This window comes from Thamnophis sirtalis, unplaced genomic scaffold, assembly GCF_051295495.1.
Source record: "Thamnophis sirtalis isolate CommonGarterSnake01/CBP01778 unplaced genomic scaffold, rThaSir2_p1.2 scaffold_9, whole genome shotgun sequence".
Classification (NCBI taxonomy): domain Eukaryota; kingdom Metazoa; phylum Chordata; class Lepidosauria; order Squamata; family Natricidae; genus Thamnophis; species Thamnophis sirtalis.
Window position 1 is genome coordinate 80,590,138 of NW_028261389.1, and position 20,761 is coordinate 80,610,898.

Genomic DNA, 20,761 nt, shown 5'->3' on the forward strand with positions numbered 1-20,761 from the left:
TAAAGGGAGACTAGTATAGATCTATTTCAAGCTATTTAGCTCTCATCAGCTAGCCATACCCTTACTGGGATTTGAACCTGGGCTATATTACTTTCTAGGCAGACTTCTTAGCCATTAGGCCACAGGCTCTTATCTGTTATCAGCGAAGCCAGGGTGAAAGGTATCTATTAGATTTTTTTTATTTTTTTTGCAACCCCTGGTAAGCCCCAATTATGGAAGCTAACTGCTTCCATCATCTGTCAATCGGCTCGTCACAAGAGTCCATCACGACAGAAACCCAATATTTTTTACTGTTGCCTTTGTTATATTTGTGTTTTTTTATTTGTGCTGATAAATAAATAAAGGGAGACTAGTATAGATCGGCTAGCTGATGAGAGCTAAATAGCTTGAAATAGATCTATACTTTATATATATATCAGTTTATATATATATAAACTGATATCTGACTCGTCCCAAATTTTGTGCCCATAGTGTTATGCAATTTTTAATTCATTCTTCTTGTGTTGGTAATTTTAACAAAAAAATGTATCCGTTTTCGCAGTCACTCATAATTCTATTTCAAACGTGGGTTTTTTTTGTTCTGTTCAAAAACATTCACTCCTTGATCAATTTTAAACCATTCTGAGAAAGTTGCACATACGGAAACCATTGACATTTCAAACCTTATGATATTAAAACTTCTCTGGGTTTTAATTTAATTATGCCCTTGGGAGTATTCTCATAGGTCACCATATCGTAACCCTTTCTGTTTAATTGCCATTTCTTTCCCATAATATATTCTTCTTAGAGAGGTAGCCATAGAGGTATTTTGGTTATATTCTAGGTTTTTATTTGTTCATCTGATAAAAGGATTTCCCAAATCAACCTTGAATTTAACTTGTGTATGCCATTGGTAAAAGGTAAAAGTGGGGACGCGGTGGCTCAGTGCCTAAGGTGCTGAGCTTGTAGATCAGAAAGGTCAGCAGTTTGGCGGTTCGAATCCCTAGGGCCGCATAACGGAGTGAGCTCCCGTGACTTGTCCCAGCTTCTGCCAACCTAGCAGTTCGAAAGCACGTAAAAAATGCAAGTAGAAAAACAGGAACCACCTTTGGTGGGAAGGGAACAGCGTTCCGTGCGCCTTCGGTGTTGAGTCATGCCGGCCACATGACCACGGAGACGTCTTCGGACAGCGCTGGCTCTTCGGCTTTAAAACGGAGATGAGCACCGCCCCCTAGAGTCGGGAATGACTAGCACATATGTGCGAGGGGAACTTGTACCTTTATGCCATAGGTAGGCATGCCACCCAGTGGTGGGATCCTGCCAGTTTAACAACCGGTTCTGTGACTGCGTGATTCCCGCGGGCGTGACCACTCCGCGCATGCTTGCGCTTGATGCGTGCTCTACACATGTGCAAAGTTTTAACAAAACTTACCTTCCACGTGATTTCTGGGGAGTAACACAGCTGAGGTGCAGCGATCCGTTTTGCTGCGTGAATCAGCTAAAAGGAAGGAAGGAAGGAAGGGAAAAAAAGGAAGAGAAGGGAAGGAAAGAAAAAGGGAAGAGAAGGGAAGAAAGAAAAAAGGAAGGAAGGAAGGGAGGAAGGAAGGAAAAAGGGAATAGAAGGGAAGAAAGAAAAAAGAAAGAAAGGATGGAAGGAAGGAAGGAATTAAAAAGGGAAGGGAAGGGAAGGAAGGAAGCAAAAAAGGAAGAGAAGGGAAGGAAGGAAAGAGAGAAGTGATGATAAATGAATTTTGTATTAGATTCAAAGTAAGGGACAGTATAGAAGAAGTACAATATATGTAGAAAAGAAGGAATGAGGGCTGAATTTCAGAAGGATTACAAGAAGAAAAAGCCAAGGGCTCAAGAGGAAAATTTAAAACTAAGAAAGTTCAGAGGTCGAAGATGAGAGATAGGTAATTAAAGTGGAGGGGCAATTTAGCGTGCCCACTTATTCGTCAGAGCAAACTGGTTCACTCCCCAGCTGATCATCGGAGCTACTGATTTGCCCGAACCGGCTGAATCTCACCCCTGATGCCACCCAAATCTCATATCATGTCCTTCTCGGTCTAATAATTTCCAACGTCACCCTTTTCTTTTAACCAAACAAAACCTTCCTTTTAACCAAACTCAAGTAAACTATTTTGCAACCCAAGTTGCAAAATACAATTTCAGCTTTGGCAACGCTAAACTCTCTTTAGCATCTTATGCTAATTGCCCTTTCTCATTCTTCCCCCTTTTCCATAAAGGAAGTGGCTTCATTTCAACTTGTCTTAGATTGACTGGGAACAATGAATTATTTTTGCGGTAATTATCTACTTTTGTCGATTACCTTGTAGCGTTTAATTTTCTCCGCAGCCCTTCAGCCCTTCTGTGTGAGGCAGGATGACTCACCCGCTCCCTTCGGGCCATTTAAAAACAAAAAACAAAACCTAGAATCTGGTGGATATTTTCAAGAGGAAAGCATTGAATGGAAAGGGTTTGATAGGCAATGGATGGTGTGCGGTGTACTGCAGAAGAATCGATTCTTTACGCTGGAAATAAAAATGGATATCTAAGAATTTGTGATGGATGGGAGGAGTGGAAGAGAAACATAAAAGCAAGTTGAATGCAGTTGAATTGGGATGTGTGAGAAAGAAACAAGAAAGAAAGAAAGAAAGAAAGAAAGAAAGAAAGAAAGAAAGAAAGAAAGAAAGAAAGAAAGAAAGAAAGAAAGAAAAGAGAGAGAGAGAAATGGGAAGGGAGGGATGAAGAAAGGAAAAGAAAGGGAAGGAGGGAAAAAGGTAAGAGAAGGAAGGAAGAAAAAAGAAAGAAAGGATGGAAGGAAGGAAGGAAGGAAGGAAGGAAGGAAGGAAGGAAGGAAGGAAAAAGGGAAGGGAAGGAAGGAAGGAAGGAAAAAGGGAAGGAAGGAAAGAAGGAAGGAAGAAAGAAGAAAAGTAGAGAGGAAGGAAGAAAAAGGGAAGGGAGGGGAAGGAAAGAAAAAGGGAAGAGAAGGGAAGAAAGAAAAAAGAAAGAAAGGATGGAAGGAAGGAAGGAAGGAAAAGGGGAAGGAAGGAAAGAAGGAAGAAAGAAGAAAAGGGGAGAGGAAGGAAGGAAAGAAAAAGGGAAGAGAAGGGAAGGAAAGAAAAAGGGAAGAGAAGAAAGAAAGAAGAAAGAAAGGATGGAAGGAAGGAAGGAAAAAGGGAAGGAAGGAAAGAAGGAAGAAAGAAGAAAAGGGGAGAGGGAGGAAGGAAGGAAAAAGGGAAGAGAAGGGAAGAAAGAAGAAAGAAAGGATGGCAGGAAGGAAAATGGAAGGGAAGGAAGGAAAAAGGGAAGGAAGGAAAGAAGGAAGAAAGAAGAAAAGGGGAGAGGAAGGAAGGAAAGAAAAAGGGAAGAGAAGGGAAGGAAAAAGGGAAGAGAAGGGAAGAAAGAAAAAAGAAAGAAAGGATGGAAGGAAGGAAAAAGGGAAGGGAAGGAAGGAAGCAAAAAAGGAAGAGAAGGGAAGGAAGGAAGGAAGGAAGGAAGGAAGGAAGGAAGGAAGGAAAAAGAAAGGATGGAAGGAAGGAAGGAAAAAGGGAAGGAAGGAAGCAAAAAGGGAAGAGGGGGAAGGAAGGAAGGAAGGAAGGAAGGAAGGAAGGAAGGAAAGAGAGAAGTGATGATAAATGAATTTTGTATCAGATTCAAAGTAAGGGACAGTATAGAAGAAGTACAATATTTGTAGAAAAGAAGGAATGAGGGCTGAATTTCAGAAGGATTTAACTTGTATGCCGCTCACTCTCGGAAGACTCAGGGCGGCTTACAAATAAGAAAGGTTGGAAGCTCTAAAGAAGAATATCAAACAGTCTCAAAGTAGGCTAGATTTAACAATAGGCCTTTTCATTTCTCCCCTTCAACCTTCAATTTCTTTGGCTTAGGGCCTTTGCCCCACCGTAAGAGTAGCACCACTCACCAGTGGTGGGTTCTTGGTGGTACACCCTGTTATGGATGTACCAGTGGCAGCTGGGAGCAGCTGCCACCGTACCAGAATGGTGTTTCCATTGCCCCCCTCCCCGCCCTTGTTTCTTACCTCTTTTTAAGCCAGCGGGCCATATGGGGACACGGGAGCAGCATACGGCACCCGTGCGACACTCCGCCAAGCAGCTGGAGCATCACAGGTTGGCGGATGCGCATTTGTGGGCAGTGTGCATGCCCGTGGTGGACTCCCGGCCCCGTCGCAGCGTACCGGTTGGGACGGGATCCGAAACCCACCACTGCCGCTCACCCCAGAAAGGAAGAGAAGGGATAAGTGTGTTTTCCTACCGAGACGAACCTACGCTGGTTTGGTTTGAGAGTAATGCAGGGATGAAATTCAGCCGGTTCTGACCGGTTCTGGAGAACCAGTAGGGGAAATTTTGAGTAGTCCGGAGAACCGCCAAATAACACCTCTGGCTGGCCCCCGAGTGCGGAGGGGATTTCGCGGTATCCTTCCCCTGCCACGCCCACCAAGCCACGCCCTACAGAACCCGTAGTAAAAACATTTGAATTTCGCCAGCCCCAAAACAGTTCCGCTCGAATTTTAGAGCAAGTTCTACTCTCAAATAAAGACGATTGGGACTAGGTTTCTTTTTTAGAAAAAGAATATTTTAGATATGTTAAGGAAATTGTCTACCGAAATGAACACAATGGGAAAGATACCATAACGAGAGCATCTGTTAGGCAAATCTGTAAGTATGGGAACATTGTCAGTTTTGTAGAAATATTTGCACAGACTTTTCTCTTTTTTTTGTAATAAATTTATATCTTCCGGAAACAGTTTTGGAACGAATTTCTACTTTAAAGAAATGTGTTTAAAGTATGAAAGGTAAAGGTTCCCCTCACACATACATGCTAAGATTATCTGTATTAGGATGCAGTGGCTCAGTGGCTAAGATGCTGAGCTTGTCGATCAGAAAGATCGGCAGTTCGGCGGTTCGAATCCCTAGCGCCGCGTAACGGAGTGAGCTCCCATGACTTGTCCCAGCTTCTGCCAACCTAGCAGTTCGAAAGCAAGTAAAAAATGCAAGTAGAAAAATGGGAACCACCTTTGGTGGGAAGGGAACAGCGTTCCGTGCGCCTTCGGTATTGAGACATGCCGGTCACATGACCCCGGAGACGTCTTCGGACAGCTCTGGCTCTTCGGCTTTGAAACGGGGATGAGCACCGCCCCCTAGAGTCAGGAACGACTAGCACATATATGCGAAGGGAACCTTTATCTCTTGAATGTTACCTCTGCCTATAGTTAGACGTAGTATGGAATGGTATAACAGAATGAAATCCAAAATTATTCTGTCCAAATAGACAGCTCATACAATATTTCTGGAATATAATTTCTGTGCGTAGCATAATATTTGTTTACTACAGACGTTTCTGTGTTTCTTCAGCTGAGTGCCTTATAATTGTCAGATCAGTTTTCAAAATGGTTGAGGACCAGAATGTATTCAAGCCAGCCCTTTGGGATGAATTTTCAGACTGGAGCTGATTTTGAATCTACGAGCCCAATTATCAGTGCACTTCCCAGCCCGTTTAATTTGCGTTGAGTTCCAAAAGGATCTGCCTAGATTGTTTGGATCGGTAGAAGCAGATGCTTGAACAACAGAGCATCTTTTCAAAGTCTTCTTCAAGTGTCAGCTTGACTTCAGAAACACCTCCAGGCCTTGACCCTTCCCCAAAATGCAAAAAAATAGCTTTCTGTTAGCTTATATACCATGTTTTTGGCATCTCCGTCTGTTTTGGAACATTGAGATTTCTCATGGTGCTAATTCAGTCTCCGAAAACTGCTTAACCTTTGATCCTAACCATGGTTAATCGGATGCTGCCCCCTGCTGTTTAATCTTCCAGAAGAGCCTCTTAACCTTGCAAGGAAAAGGTTAATGGGTTTTGGTATACTATAGATAAACGGACATCTGTTCTGGCCGAGGCTTCCCAAGAGCCTGAAGCCAACTCCTTGTCCCAACAAAAAAAACCTTTTATTAATTTCCTGTGAATTTTGCTCATTGACATCCAGCAAAGTCTTTCAAGGGAGGATTTACAGTCACAGACCTTATCTGTCTTGGAGAGCTGCCAGGCTGAGATCTGCAGAACTTGGCAAGGAGCCTCGGAGAGTCACAGGCCAATGAAGCGAACTAATTGTCTCCTGCAAACTCCACTCCCCTTTCGCTCCTCTTTTATTCCCTCTGGGAGGGGCCATTCACCGTCCACCTGTGGCCTCACTCCCAAGTCGACCCCTGTTCTTTAGCTGTTCCCTTCGTCTGGCAGCTCTGCGCATGCGCACACTGGGAACAGGCTCCAGCTGTTCTTCTGCCTCACTGATGTCCGACTCCGAAGGCAGCTGATAACTGGCATACGTCCCTGGCCCCCTGTCTGCCTCCGACACAGAGCCCTCATCAGAGCCTTCCCCAGACTCCAGAACTGGCCCAGGTTCCTCCCCAACCTCCTCCCTGTCCGAATCTGCTGCCAGCTCCAATGGCCACTGGCGGGCCACAACATTATCTTGAGTCTCGTTCTGAGTCAGCATTGACTCCTAGTGGACGAATCCTTGCAGGTTTCTTGGCCAGATTTCAGGCTCGCCGTTGCCAGCTTCTGAGGACTGAGAGGGTACGACTGGCTCCAGATCGCCCATCTGGCTCCGTTATACAAATGTACCGTCCCTGGGTGCTTAGTTTTTAACCTTCTTTTACTCTCTTTTTCCCTAGGATCAAGCATGAAAACATTGTGGCCCTGGAAGACATTTATGAGAGCTCAAGCCATCTGTATCTGGTTATGCAATTGTGAGTATCAGTTTGAATTTCATCTCTTTAAAAAAAAAAACAAATACAAATTGGCAATGTGTACATACTAATGCATGTCTGCGCTGAGATCCTTGTAAAGCTCTGGAGACCATCCTGGCTCTGAGATAATCTTTCGTGGAAATTCATTTTGGGATCTTCACTGTAAAACCCAATATCTGGACATGGTCTTGATGGGACAGAATAGAATGTGGAATTGAGCAGAGCAGAGCAGAATAGAACAGAACAGAACAGAACAAAATAGAATAGAATAAAATAGGAAAAGGGAAGGGGAGGGAAGTGGAGAAGAGAAGAGAAAATAGAATGGAATAGAAAAGAAAAGAAAATGGAAGGGAAAGGGAGGGAAGTGGAGAAGAGAAAATAGAATAGAATAGAATAGAAGGTTCTACCACAAAACCGCGGACGACAAAATCGCGGTCGACGAAAGCGCGTATGTGACATCATCACAGCGCGACGAAAAAGATCGAAAAATGTAAAAATAAAGCTAAAACCTTCCCCTAACCCCCCCAAACCTAACCCTAAACCTAACCCTAAACCTAACCCTTAACGTAACGAAAAATCTAACGCTAACCCTTAACCTAACGCTAAATGTAACGCTAACGCTCTAACCCTAACCCTAACCCTTAACCTAACCCTTACCTTTATGTGAATTGGCTTGCTGTAATTTAATTTTTATTTCAATTTTTCGATCTTTTTCGTCGCGTTGTGATGACGTCACATACGCGATTTCGTCGGCCGCTCTTTTGTGGAACGCGCTTTTGACGGGTCACGAGAATAGAATAGGAAAAGGGAAGTGAAGTGAAGTGAAGTGAAGTGAAGTGAAGAGAAGAGAAGAGAAGAGAAGAGAAGAGAAGAGAAGAGAAGAGAAGAGAAGAGAAGATAGAATGGGATGGGATGGGATAGAATGCAGAATAGAATTCAGAATAGAGTGGAGTGGACCGGAGTGGAAGGGAAGGGAAGGGTAGGGTAGGGTATGATAAAGGAGAGTAGAGTAGAATAGTAGAATAGAGTAGAGCAGAGCAGAGCAGAGCAGAACAGAACAGAACAGAACAGAAGCTGGAAAGGACCGTGGAGGTCTTCTACTCCAATTCCGTTATCTTGATCAGGCGCTATAAAACTCCCTAATAAATAAATCCACAGTCATGATTTGTCTCTTATGTCCAAGTACGCAGATCCATCTCTCAGGCGCCCCCTTTCCCCCCCCCTCCATGATGGAACCCCACGTAGCCCAACCCCTGCCTGCGAGAGCTCCTCCTTGGGGTCTGCATTTTGACAATGATTTTAGACCCCAGAGGAACGTGCGATGCTCGATACACCTCGATAGCCTCTCGACCGCTGGCTTCATTATTTCCGCCTCACCTCCCTGGGAAGGCTTGGGAAAGGTGTCGTAAATATGCTCCCCCCGCCCATAAATCTGAATTCTGTACTCTACGCTGATGGGGAATTTCCGCCTCCTCCTTCCCCCCCATAACTCATCCTCCCCCCTGCAGAGCACCGAGAAATTAATTCCCAGGGTTATCCAGAGAAGGTTGCCAGAGAGATCTTGTACAGCTCTGCAATATATTTAAGGCCCGTCTTGCGATGAATATATTTAATTCTGCGCGCAGCTTCTCTTAGCTGTGAATCCGGGGACAAAGTGTTCTGTTCTCTCCGTTTTGTTCATTCATGGCTGTGTACAGCTGCTGCTTTGTAAGTGCGAGAACTGGGGAGGAAGTAGTAGAAAAGCAGCCATCCGACCATATGGCACAATAGCGCCAGGGACCGAAGAAGGCGCGTCTTTTCCCTGTAATCGTTCAAACACTTCCATCCTGGAGGACAAAAGGGGAGGGTAATAAATTGTCAGAGGAGATAATATTTGTACTTGAAGGTTGGATTGACGGGTCCTTGATGTTCTCTGAGCTTGCTGGTTTTCCTGCAGGCGTTTCGTGGATGAGGATGTAAACATTTCACGTATTTTTTTTGTGGTGGTTGCAATGTCGGTATATAGGATGGGTGTTTATGGCGGACAGATGGGTCAAAAAAAAAATCAAGGGGGGGGGCAGGCAGAGAGATATTGGTGGGTGGGTGGATGGATGGATGGATGGATGGATAGATAGATAGATAGATAGATAGATAGATAGATAGATAGATAGATAGATAGATAGATAGATAGATATAGACAGACAGGCAGACAGACACACAGAGAGATATATATATGATGGATGGATGGACAGATTTGTAGGTATGGATGGATAGATGATGGATGGATGATGTAAATAGATGGATGGATAAATGGCTGGGTAGATAGATAGATGATAGATGATAGATAGATAGATAGATAGATAGATAGATAGATAGATAGATAGATAGATAGATAGATAGATAGATAGATGATAGATGATAGATGATAGATGATAGATGATAGATGATAGATGATAGATGGATGGATGGATGGATGGATGGATGGATGGATGGATGGATGGAGAGACAGACAGACAGACAGACTGACTGACTGACTGACACAGAGATATATATGATGGATGGATGGACAGATTGGTAGGTATGGATAGATAGATGATGGATCGATGATGTAAATAGATGGATGGATAAATGGCTGGGTAGATGGGTAGATGGATGGGTAGATGGATGGATGGATGGATGGATGGATGGATGGATAGATGATAGATAGATAGATAGATAGATAGATAGATAGATAGATAGATAGATAGATAGATAGATAATGGATGGATGGACAGATTGGTAGGTATGGATGGATAAATGATGTGGATTGATGGATGGATGGATGGACAAATAGGAATAGATGGATGTAAGTAGATGGATGGATAGATAGACTGAGAGAGAGAGAGAGAGAGAGAGAGAGAGAGAGAGAGAGAGAGAGAGAGAGAGAGAGAGAGAGAGAGAGTGTGTGCACTGATGATGTTACTTAGTTGGGAAGCAACTGTCATTTATTTTATTGTGAGCAGTGTGTTTTGGCCCTGCCTATACATCATTACAGTGGTACACTTTTAGAAAGATATGATAGATGGCTGAAGTCCAGATTCCCATCAGATCATTCCTCTCATACAAATACAGCCAATGCAATCAGCTTGCTATTTCTGTAGGAACCGTTGCTAATATCACGCAGCCCGTATTGCTAACTGAGAAGGACTAGGGGAGAAGCGATAGCAGTCTTCCAATATCTCAGGGGTTGCCCCAAAGAAGAAGGAGTCAAGCTATTCTCAAAGCACCTGAGGGCAGGACAAGAAGCAATGGGTGGAAACTACCCAAGGAGAGAAGCAACTTAGAACTAAGGAGGAATTTCTTAACAGTGAGAACAATTGATCAGTGGATTAATTGCCTACAGAAGTTGCAAATGCTCCAACACTGGAGGTTTTTAAGAAGAGATTGGATAACCATTTGTCTGAAGTGGTGTAGGGTTTCCTGCCTAAGCAGAGGGGTTGGACTAGAAGACCTCCAAGGTCCCTTCCAACTCTGTCATTCTATTCTAAGTAAACCCCATTCAATTCCACGCTTCTTACTCCAGTACATACAGGGAAGATGGAAAGCTCAATTCCTCCTCCTTTCTCTCTCTCTCCCTTCTTTGAGTTAGAACTTCCTCACTGGCTCCTTCCTTTATATTTAGAGTTTGGCTTTCTTTCAACATCCCCATTTAGATTTACAAAAGGAATGACTGCAGGAAAGGAGCAGAGAGGAGACAATTTTCTCTCTCTCTCTTTTTTTAAAAGAAAAAAGAAATTTATTCGCTCATCTCAATGGACTGTAAACAAAACGGGTCTGATTTAGTTCACAATCTTTACGGTGTATTTTTAGCAAATGTACCTTGGACCTCTTCCCGCATGGGCTCAGCCTTGGTGGGCAGCAACACAATTTACCCTGTGGGTTTTCGGCTTCTTTCTATAACCGGGTCATTGGTCGTATACCGTTCCCTCTCCAGCTGGCCCGTAGCTGAGGAGATGTGGTGTTTCCTTCTGCTGCAGTCTGTCAGGCCTTCAATCTTCTTTTCTTTTGGATGTTTGGCATGCCGCACTTTCTATTATTCTGCTAGGCATTTTCTATGGTGGGGAAATGGAAGCGGGGATTGTATGGAGTGAGATGATAGGTAGCCATAACAACATTCTTTCTAGAAAGCCAAGGTCATCTTTGTTCTGCACCTGACCGGAAGTTGATGGGTGGAAGATGCCAGCGTGGCAGTGGGAGATTGGACCATGGGATGGACCTGTGGGTGTGGGGGAAGGATCTTGGACTTTCAACTGGGTGGGGAAAACTGGGAAGCCTTCAGATTCGGGTTTTCCCAGATGTGCCAACGTGGCTCTCTCCATAAATTGGAACATTGAGCAATACTTTGCCTTGGACTCTGATTTAATTTTGGATGCTATTTGGAACCCCCGACATAGTCTTCAGGAGGAACCGTTCCTCTGAAGTAGGGGTGTCAAACTCAATTTCATCAGGGCTGTGGTTGACCCTGGGAGGGCATGGCAACCAGGGGTGGCATGGGCAACTGGGTGGGTGTGGCCAGCTTGACGCCACTCCCTAAACTGCTGGCATGTTTCCTCTTCACATTGGGTAGACCGGGCCGAAGCTACGCTGGCCCGATCTTTCCCCTTCGCACTGGGTAGTGTAGGGCAGTCCAGCTGGCCCAGATCTGACCGTATCGCAGGCCACTTCCAGCCCATGGGGTTTGAGTTTGACACTCCCGCTCTTAAGGAAACTCCCTGCTCTAAGTAGTGTTCTGGCTTAGGCTTCCTGAGACAGTAAAAACCACATGCTTAGTCCCAAAAACTCTCTTTTTATTAAAAAGGCTGTGAATTATGTCCATTCGTAGCCCGTAATGAGTCACATAAATAGTTTGTAAATAGTCTGGCAGAAGTCTGCCAAAGTCTTTCGGGATAAGGCTGATAAGTACCCACCTTTATCTCCCTTGAAACGCTGCCAGAGACCTAGTTGCCAATTAGTTTTTGCAAAGCCAACAGAGCACAGAATCAAACGGAGCTTCTAAGTTTAAGCAGAACGAACAAAGTTTGCTTCCTACAAAGGCTCAAATAACATTTCCTCCTCTTTTATGTCCCATGGGAGGGGCCAATCACCTCCAAGCCTTATACCCGAGTCGCTCCTTTTGTCTTAACTCATCTTGCCTTCTGGCAGCTCTGCTCATGCGTGCACTAGGAACAGGCTCCTCTTGTTCCTCTGCCTCACTGACGTCAGTCTCTGGAGATTCCAGAGACAGCACATCACTTCCATATGGCCGTGTCTGACTCTGAAGGCAGCTGATAACTGTCAGGCGTCCCTGGCCCCCTCTCTGCCTCCGACGCAGAGCCCTCATCCGAGCCTTCCCCAGACTCCAGGACTGGCCCATCTTCCTCCCCAACCCTCCTCACTGTCCGAATCTGCTGCCAGCTCCACAGGCCTCCAGGGGACCACAACAAGTAGGGTCTTTCCATACAACCAGGGAGCCATACAACCATTGGAGAGTGCAGCTATTTTGCCCCTGCAATTTCTAACACTGGGTTTTCTAGGCTGACTAAATGTCATTCTGAACTCCCATTTTCAAGTCTTGGCGTCCTTCTAGCAGCTGACAAGGAGGTGTTTGTGCTTGAAGCGGCTTATAGCAGCTTCCTGTCAAGGAACGGGAGGTGTTTCGTGGTGGGAAGGAGGGGAGAAGAAGCTGAGATGGTTGTATCTGTAGGCCTACGGCGGTGACTCACAGCGAGTGGGGGAGCTGTGAAGACCATGGGGTTGGCGTGTGTGTGGGGGGGGGTTGGCTTTTTTGGTGTTGCTTAAAGGAAAGCCCCAGATTTAGTGCCGGCGGCATAACTCAGCAACGGCACAAAACGCAGAGTAACCGTTTCCAGCTTCACAAGTGCTGTCAAAAAGAAACTTGCCTTGTGAAGTCTTGCAAAAACTGTCACCTGCCTCGGCTATTCTTAGTCAGTTTAATGATGTCACCTCCACAGCTGTCAGTCTTTCCAAGGTATAAGTGAACAACAGAGTTGGAAGGGACCTTGGAGGTCTTCTAGCCCAGTCTTTCCCAACCTTGGTGACTTTAAGTCCTGTGGACTTCAACTCCCAGAATCCCCCAGCCAGCATAGCTGGCTGGGGAATTCTGGGAGTTGAAGTCCACAGGACTTAAAGTCACCAAGGTTGGGAAACACTGTTCTAGCCCAACCCCCTGCTCAGGTAGGAAGCCCTGAACCCTTCCAGACAAATGGTTGTCCAATCTCTTCTTCAAAACCTCCAGGAATGGAGCTCCCACAACTTCTGAAGGCCACTGATTAATTGTTATCATTGTCAGGAAATCCATCCTTAGTTCTAAGTTGCTTCTCTCCTTGGTTAGTTTCCACCCATTGCTTCTTGTCCTGCCTTCGGGTGCTTTGGAGAATAGCTTGACTCCCTCTTCTTTGGGGCAGCCCCTCAAATACTGGAAGGCTGTTATCATGTCACCCCTGGTCCTGCTTTTTCACTGGACTAGACACACCCAATTCCTGAAAACATTCTTCATACGTTTTAGCCTCTGGCCTCATAATTACCTTTGTGATATCTAAGGTAACGATAAAGGTTCCCCTCACACATAGCTGTTAGTCGTTCCCGACTCTAGGGGGCGTTGCTCATCTCCGTTTCTTTTCCTTTTTTGCAGATTTTTAAATTATTTTTCCCTTCTACAACGCCTTACAGTCATTACATCAACATTGTTACGTCATCATACCTGTACATGTATATAATATTTCGCTTCTATATTTACACACCTTTATACACAGTCACTATATATATTTATATATAGCTTTGGGGCTTAATTAATTTTATTCTTGTTTTGCAGCCATTTGTAACAATTGTTCCAAATTTCATAATATTCCGACTCTTCTCTATCTTTTAATTTCAGTGTTAATTTGTCCATCTCTGCACAATCCAAAGTTTTTTTTTAATCACTAATTCATCCGAGGGGGTATTATTTTGTTTCCAGCATTGGGCAAATGCTATTCTAGCTGTAGTTAACACATGTGTTAATATGTACTTAATTTTCTTTGTATATTTCCCTTTGATTATTCCCTGTAGAAAGATTTCGGGTTTGTATTTTATCTGTTCTCCTGTAATTTCTTGCACCCATTTCCAAATTTTTCTCCAATATTTCCATCTCCGTTTCAAAGCCGAAGAGCCAGCACTGTCCGAAGACGTCTCCGTGGTCATGTGGCTGGCATGACTCAATGCCGAAGATGCAGGGAACGCTGTTCCCTTCCCACCAAAGGGGGTCCTTATTTTTCTACTTGCATTTTATTTCTACGTGCTTTCGAACTGCTAGGTTGGCAGAAGCTGGGACAAGGAACGGGAGCTCACTCCGTTACGCGGCGCTAGGGATTCGAACCGCCGAACTGCCAACCTTTCTGATCGACAAGCTCAGCGTCTTAGGCACTGAGGCACCGTGTCCCCTTGTGATATCTAGAAGTTAAAAAAATCTGGTTTGCTTGAGTGGTTGAGACAGAAAGATTTCATTACATTTCTTCCATCTCCCAAATGGCCACAATTCTTTTTCTTTTTTACGACTTGAATCTCAATAAGTGGGTTTTCTTCTTTTTAATGGAAGAGTTGTTAAGAAGCTGGGCATCTTCTACATTTGGGTAAATAGATAAAAATGGGACATTGCATAGATACTGGCCGTACATCTTATCCTTTCCCAGTGTGACTGTGTATAACAGAGGTTGTATTCACCAGCTGCCAAGAAATGTCCTTATCCATTGATTTTTCGAAGAGTTCTGTCTTTGGATGTGTATACAATAACACCCCTTGTTAGACAGTTCTGTATCCTTGAAGTAGCGATGAAGTTCAGGAGTTTAATGCATAATAAACTTTCAATAATAGGCTAAACCGACAGATTGTAGTAGTAGTTTTTATTTCAATTAACCAGCTGTTTCATCCTTGAATGTTTTCAAATTTGTTTTTCAATTCTTCTACTGACTCATTCCTCTTGGCCCGTATTTCTATTTGGATGTATAAATAAGCATTGTGGGTTTTATTGTGACAGTTTTGTTTAAGCCTCTTTTCATAGTCCTCTTATAAACTGGCTCTGGCCTCTTCTGGCAATAAAGTAAATTAAAGAAATTAAGTAAGTGAAATAAATATTAATAATTGAACACAGCAGAGACCTAGATTGCTTTCCCTTCGTGTCATCCGGGGGGGGGGGGGGGTTCTGGGAGTCATGGGTTCACTTGCGGGAGCCCCACATGCACAATAAAAATTGTTCTGCGCATATGTAGAAGCAAAAAAAAAACCAAGATGGCCGTGCCTATGGCGCTACCTGAAGAACCAGTTCAGGGGCGTGGCTGGAATCGGCGACGTAAGCTGCCAAACCACTACCGGTTCAGCTGAACCGGTCTGAACTGGTAGAGACTCACCACTGGTGCCATCCCTTTTCTAGTTACTTTAAAGACACTCCCCCCCCCCCCAGTAGCTCAAGAATATGGGACGGAAATTACCATTTCATCATTATTATGGACTCCCCCAATAAGTTTTCCATCTGAGATGAAATTATTATGACAGTTTATCACATGGTCAGCCAAAAAGATCACATTCTTCTCATGTTAAGATCCAACTAAACCAGGGTTGTCGAATTTAATTTCGTTGAGGGCCGCATTAAGGTTGTGTTGGACCTCAGGGGGGGCGTGGTGAGTGTGGGCATGGCCAGTTTAACGTCACTTGTGTTGGGGGCGCCTGTGGCGGCCCAAGCGCTCTTCCAGCGAAAACAAGCTCCCGAGCTCCGTTTTCGGCTGTGGTGGCTTTTTGAAACCCTCTGCCAGTGAAAACGGCACTCGGGAGGACCGCGTGTGGCAGAGGTACTGCGGGACGGTCCTTTACTTCCCAGGGCAGCCCTAAGGGCCAGATCTAAGCCGGATCCAGCCCTCAGGCCTTGAGTTCGACACCCCTGAATTAAACTGATTTTTGTCAGACAAGAGCGAGCAGAAGTGGGAGGCGGATGAGTCATCGGCCGAGAGTCGTTACATTCCCGCAAACGGTTGAAACCCAACCTCTCGTGAATTCCGCTGATCCTTACCTGGTGCCAGCTTAGTGTTGAGCTTCAGTTGACTAGATGAGGGATGGGATTCTACTGGTTTAACAACCGGTTTGCTAAGCGCACGCTTCACGCACCGTTTAGCGAATCCTTACCTTCCTTCCTTACCTGCTTGGTAAGGAAAACAGCTGAGGTGCGCCAATCCACTCTGCTGCACAACTCAGCTAAGAAGATAAAGGTAGGTAAAGCGCAGGGGCGAGCGGGCGGCCCACTTGCTCGTGGGAGCGAACCAGTTTGCTCCCAGCTGATCTTCAGCGTGACCCGACAAATGCGCGCATGACAAAAGTCCGCCGACAAAACCACGGTGATAAAACCGTGATGTCATAAACGCGCCCACAACAATGTGCCGACAAAACCGCGCCCACAAAAGCGTGATTTAAGTTAAGGTAAGGGTTAGGGTTAGGGTTAGGGTTAGGTTCAGGGTTAGGTTTAGGGTTAGGTTCAGGGTTAGGGTTAGGGTTAGGATTATGGTTAGGGTTATTAGGTTGTTATTAGTTGTTTGTTGAAGGCGCGCTTTTGTCAACGAGCCGTTGTCGGCGCGCTTCTGCGCGCATTCGTCGGCGTGATTTCAACCTCACGTTTTTCTCGCCGCGGTTTCATCGGCGCGCTTTTGTCGAGCGTGCATTTGTCGGTGAACCGATCTTCAGAGCTACCCGGACTGGTAGAATCCCACCCCTGAACTAGATTCTTGTACATAGTCTTGAACCATAAATATTCTGAACTGTAACTGAGCGTACAGCCCTGATTCTTTGCGCCTGACATATTGCTAAAAGGCTATGCACGGGAAACTTCTCAACTAACGGCCAGTAGCGGGTTATCGCGAAGTAAATGATATCCGAGGGAGTTCAGAGTTAGTTCCTTTGTGGCTACATAGGGATTCTAGGCTGATTGCCCTTTTCACTCCGCCTCCAGGTTCCACCACTCCTCCTCCTACAGGTACGAAGCCACAAAGGTACCATCTCCCCACGGTTGTTGATGCCAACAGTTTTAACGGCAGCCCATCGGCATGAGATGTACTGGTTGAGTCTTTATGTGGAGGGTAGTGAGGTTGGATTGTGGCCAGGAGGCAGAGTGCCGTGAAACAGTCCGACTCCCACAAAGCTCTTCAGAATGTCAGCGCAGGAAAGAGAAAGGTTGCCTCTTCAGCAATGCTAGGTACTTGCCAGAAATCAATCAACTCAGCTGCCAAATATAGATAATGTCGTGAGACCGCAGAAGTCCATCGCTACCTCTGGAATGGTGCAGAGATCCCGCAGGGAAGGCGCCTTACAAGGTAATCCGCAAACAGCAGCTGATGGCCGCAACCTCTGCATATCATCGAAAGCTGGCTGATCCTAGAGGCCGCACGTAGGACGTGGAAGCTTCAGAGGAAGTCAGAGGTTGCGTCTGTCCTGCCACAACTTCAACCTCTAGATAGAAACGATAGCTTTACTGGAGCCGAGTGTTATTGCAGTATTGCAAAGCCGGAACGGAGAATCGCGGGCCACAATCTCTAGTTTCTACTTTTTTCCCCTCCCTTCAGGGGTGGGTTTCAACTGGTTCGCGGCGGTCCCTGCGAACCGGTTGGTCAGCGAACCCGGAAGTAAGTAACTTCCGGGAACGTCGAAGGGTGCGCCCACCCGCCCGCCCGCGGTCCTTACCCGGTTTTGATGAGTTCTGCGCTTCCACGCATGCGCAGGACACATACAGCACCTGCGCGATCATCCAGGAGCAGCTGGAGCGTCGCGCAGACGCTAGTACACATGCGTGTACCGCACGCGTGCACGAGGATGCCACCGGCCACGTTCCAACCGAACCGGTTGTAACGGGGCGAGAAACCCACCCCTGCCTCCCTTTCATTGTCCACCCCAGTGTAACCAATCAGGCTCAAGCAAGATGTTTTCATAATGGTGAGTCCAAGCACAGTTTGGTATGCAGCTCCCCTCCTTTTTCCAACTGGGTGACCTTGAAGCAGCATCTGGAGAAGACACAGTGCTTACTTTCATTTTCCCGAGCATTCCCTCCTTCTGTTGTGGCCTGTCGGCTGCTGACTCTTCCAACAGCCGAATCAGAGGAGGAAAAGGGGGTGTGGGAGTCAGGGCCAGCATCAAGGCAAACTGGGAGCTCTGAGGGGTGGCGCAGTGGCTAGGGTGCAGTACTGCAGGCCACTTCAGCTGACTGTTATCTGCAGTTCAGCGGTTCAAATCTCACCGGCTCAAGGTTGACACAGCCTTCCATCCTTTCCGAGGTGGGTGAAATGAGGACCCAGATTGTGGGGGCGATATGCTGACTCAATTTGCTAAAAATCTGTAAACCGCTTAGAGAGGGCTGAAAGCTCTATGAAGCGGTATATAAGTCTAATTAAAAATAAATAAATAAATAAATAAATAAATAAATAAATAAATAAGCAGGAATTGAGCTGGCAGAGAGAAAGAGACGGAGGCAGAGCCTAGGCCGTCTTTGAGCCCTCAAATGGAGAGTCAACAGCCCCCAGGTCTGGAGGTGGCTGATGAGGAAGAGGAGGAACAGCTGGATCCAGTGCCTGATGCACAGACGCACAGAGGAGAGGAGAGCAGTGGAAATCTATGGGCCGGTCCTTGGGATGGAAGAATTGCTAGCTAAGCCCCGTCCTAGCTCTGGGGTTAAAAGGCAGGGGGCGGAGACGAATAGGTGTGGCAGACAACTATTCATCTTCCTGTCGGTCAGCCACTTCTGAATCCTGCAGGGTGGAGTCTGGGCAACTGAATAGAGCTGGGTGTTTACTGCCCTTCCTGTCGCCAATGAGGAGTTTTTTTCCCCCCAGCAGACATATTCTCATTGTGCCCAGAGAGAGAAATATCTGCCTCTACCTAGGACCGAACCCACATCTTCCTGATTGTGAGGCGAAAGCTTCACCTCTAGGCTGCCGAACCACTCAATTCTCTAATGCTATGGTCATAATCTCAATTCCTCAGCATGTTGCCCCAGGGAATTCTGGGAGTTGAAGTCCACATGTCTCAAAGCTCCCATGGTCGAGAAACTTTGATCTGGAGACCAAGTTTTCACTCTTCCTGTTGGAATTTTTCTCCTGACCTCCCCTTGGAATCTGTCTTCCTGTAACTAAATTCACAAAATTGTCTCACAGCCAGCCAGCCTTATACGTCACTTTCAGAGTATCTCCATTGCCTTCCCCCATCTGATGGGTTGTTATTAAGATTCTGAAATGAGTGTTTTCTTGATTAAAAACTGGTTATGATGTACATTGAAAAATATAAATGTGACTAGCCTTATAGAAAAGAGAATGAAAATATACTTGGGAAAAGAAAAGTTTGGAAGAGAAAATGGAATAAATATCAAACACGATAAAGATAAAGGTTCCCCTTGCACATACGTGCTAGTCATTCCTGACTCTAGGGGGCGGTGCTCATCTCCGTTTCAAAGCCAAAGAACCAGCGTTGTCCAAAGACGTCTCCGTGGTCATGTGGCCGGCATGACTCAACGCCGAAGGCTCACGGAACGCTGTTCCCTTCCCACCAAAGGTGGTTCCTGTTTTTCTACTTGCATTTTTTACCTGCTTTCGAACTGCTAGGTTGGCAGAAGCTGGGACACGTAACAGGAGCTCACTCCGTTACGTGGCACTAGGGATTCGAATCACCGAACTGCTGACCTTTCTGATTGACAAGCTCATGTCTTAGCTACTGAGCCACCGAACACTTACTGCTCTGCTTTTTCTAGGAATCCAATTTATATTTTGACATGTCAGGCCAAATTTACCTTGGAATGGAAACGTATTTTAGTGTCTCACGATTTGTTTAAGGACGTGTTAAAAGGTAGAAATCCCAGTTATCATTTTAGCTGTAGCACATTGGTCCCGTGTCCAAAACAGAAAAGAACTGAGATAGGAGTACATTGAATTATTTAAGCATTTATGCTTGTCCTTTTCACCTGTGCTTCCAGATAGCTGATTGTCACAATTAATATTGAAATTACAAGCAATTACAAGCCTTTTCTTTTTTTTTTCTACTTCAAAGAATTTACTTTTAAGAGTTGAAAAGAACTTTTGGTGATCTTGAATAGTAAACTCGCAAGATAACCATAGGCTCACAGCGCCTCCTATGGGAACTTTTCCAGAACTACAAAAAATGTTTGTTTCAAAAGCCTTAAGTGAAAGAAAGGAAAAAAAACTTTTGATAGTAATAGCTTCCAGTGTAAAAATAGGACAAGCTGAATATATTAATAGATAGTAGAAATACACCGAAGGGAGGAGTAGAGGGAAGGAAGAAAGAGGGGTAGAGAGGGTGGGAGAGAGGACGGGAGGGAGGGTGAGAAGGAAGGGAGGGAGTGTATGGGGAGAAAGGAGTGGTAGAGGAGGAAGGGAAGTAGGGTAGAGGGGAGTGATGGAGGGAAGATGGAAAGTTGGAGGGGGGCGAAAGAAAGGGTGTATGGAGGGTCGAAAAGGTACATTGGGTTTCTATTTGGGGGAGTATTATTGACAAGAGGAATGGCTGTGTTTATTGTTTAATGTTATATGGCCCCGGTTCTGTACAGTATATGTGTGACTGTAAGAAAATGAAAATGGAAAATAAAACTATCTATGGATAGTAATAGCGACATATATAATAGTTAGCTTTGTACTTGTATGCATTCTTCTTTGATATGTTCAGCTTTTGGGCCTACATTTCACTTTTTAAAAAATCCTAAAATGGCATTCTGCAATAGCATCTTCAAAAGAATGGGCCCCCTCATTAGCTTTAATCAGAATTATTTGCATATGCTCTGTATACTCCAATCTTTATTTTTTTAATGGTTCCACTAGTTAATTGTCCTCGCCAAGCATCATCTTCCCAAATCGTTCCTTCATGGTGAGTGGTGAACAAGGATATAAAGATTCATATTACTCACCCTGAAGGAATGATTTGGGAAGATGATGCTAGGCGAGGACAATTAACCAGTGGAACAGTCTGCCACCAGAAATTGTGGGGGCTCACTG

The 20,761-nt window shown here is 45.2% G+C and overlaps 1 protein-coding gene across 1 annotated transcript in view; it reads left to right on the plus strand.

Moving 5' to 3' along the window:
* Positions 1-20,761, plus strand: part of CAMK1D (calcium/calmodulin dependent protein kinase ID) — a gene marked incomplete in the record, with an annotated part of 231,385 nt that overhangs the window by 126,321 nt on the left and 84,303 nt on the right. The window contains 1 exon segment of the mRNA XM_087722389.1: positions 6,666-6,740. Coding sequence (XP_087578515.1) covers positions 6,666-6,740 — 75 coding nt within the window.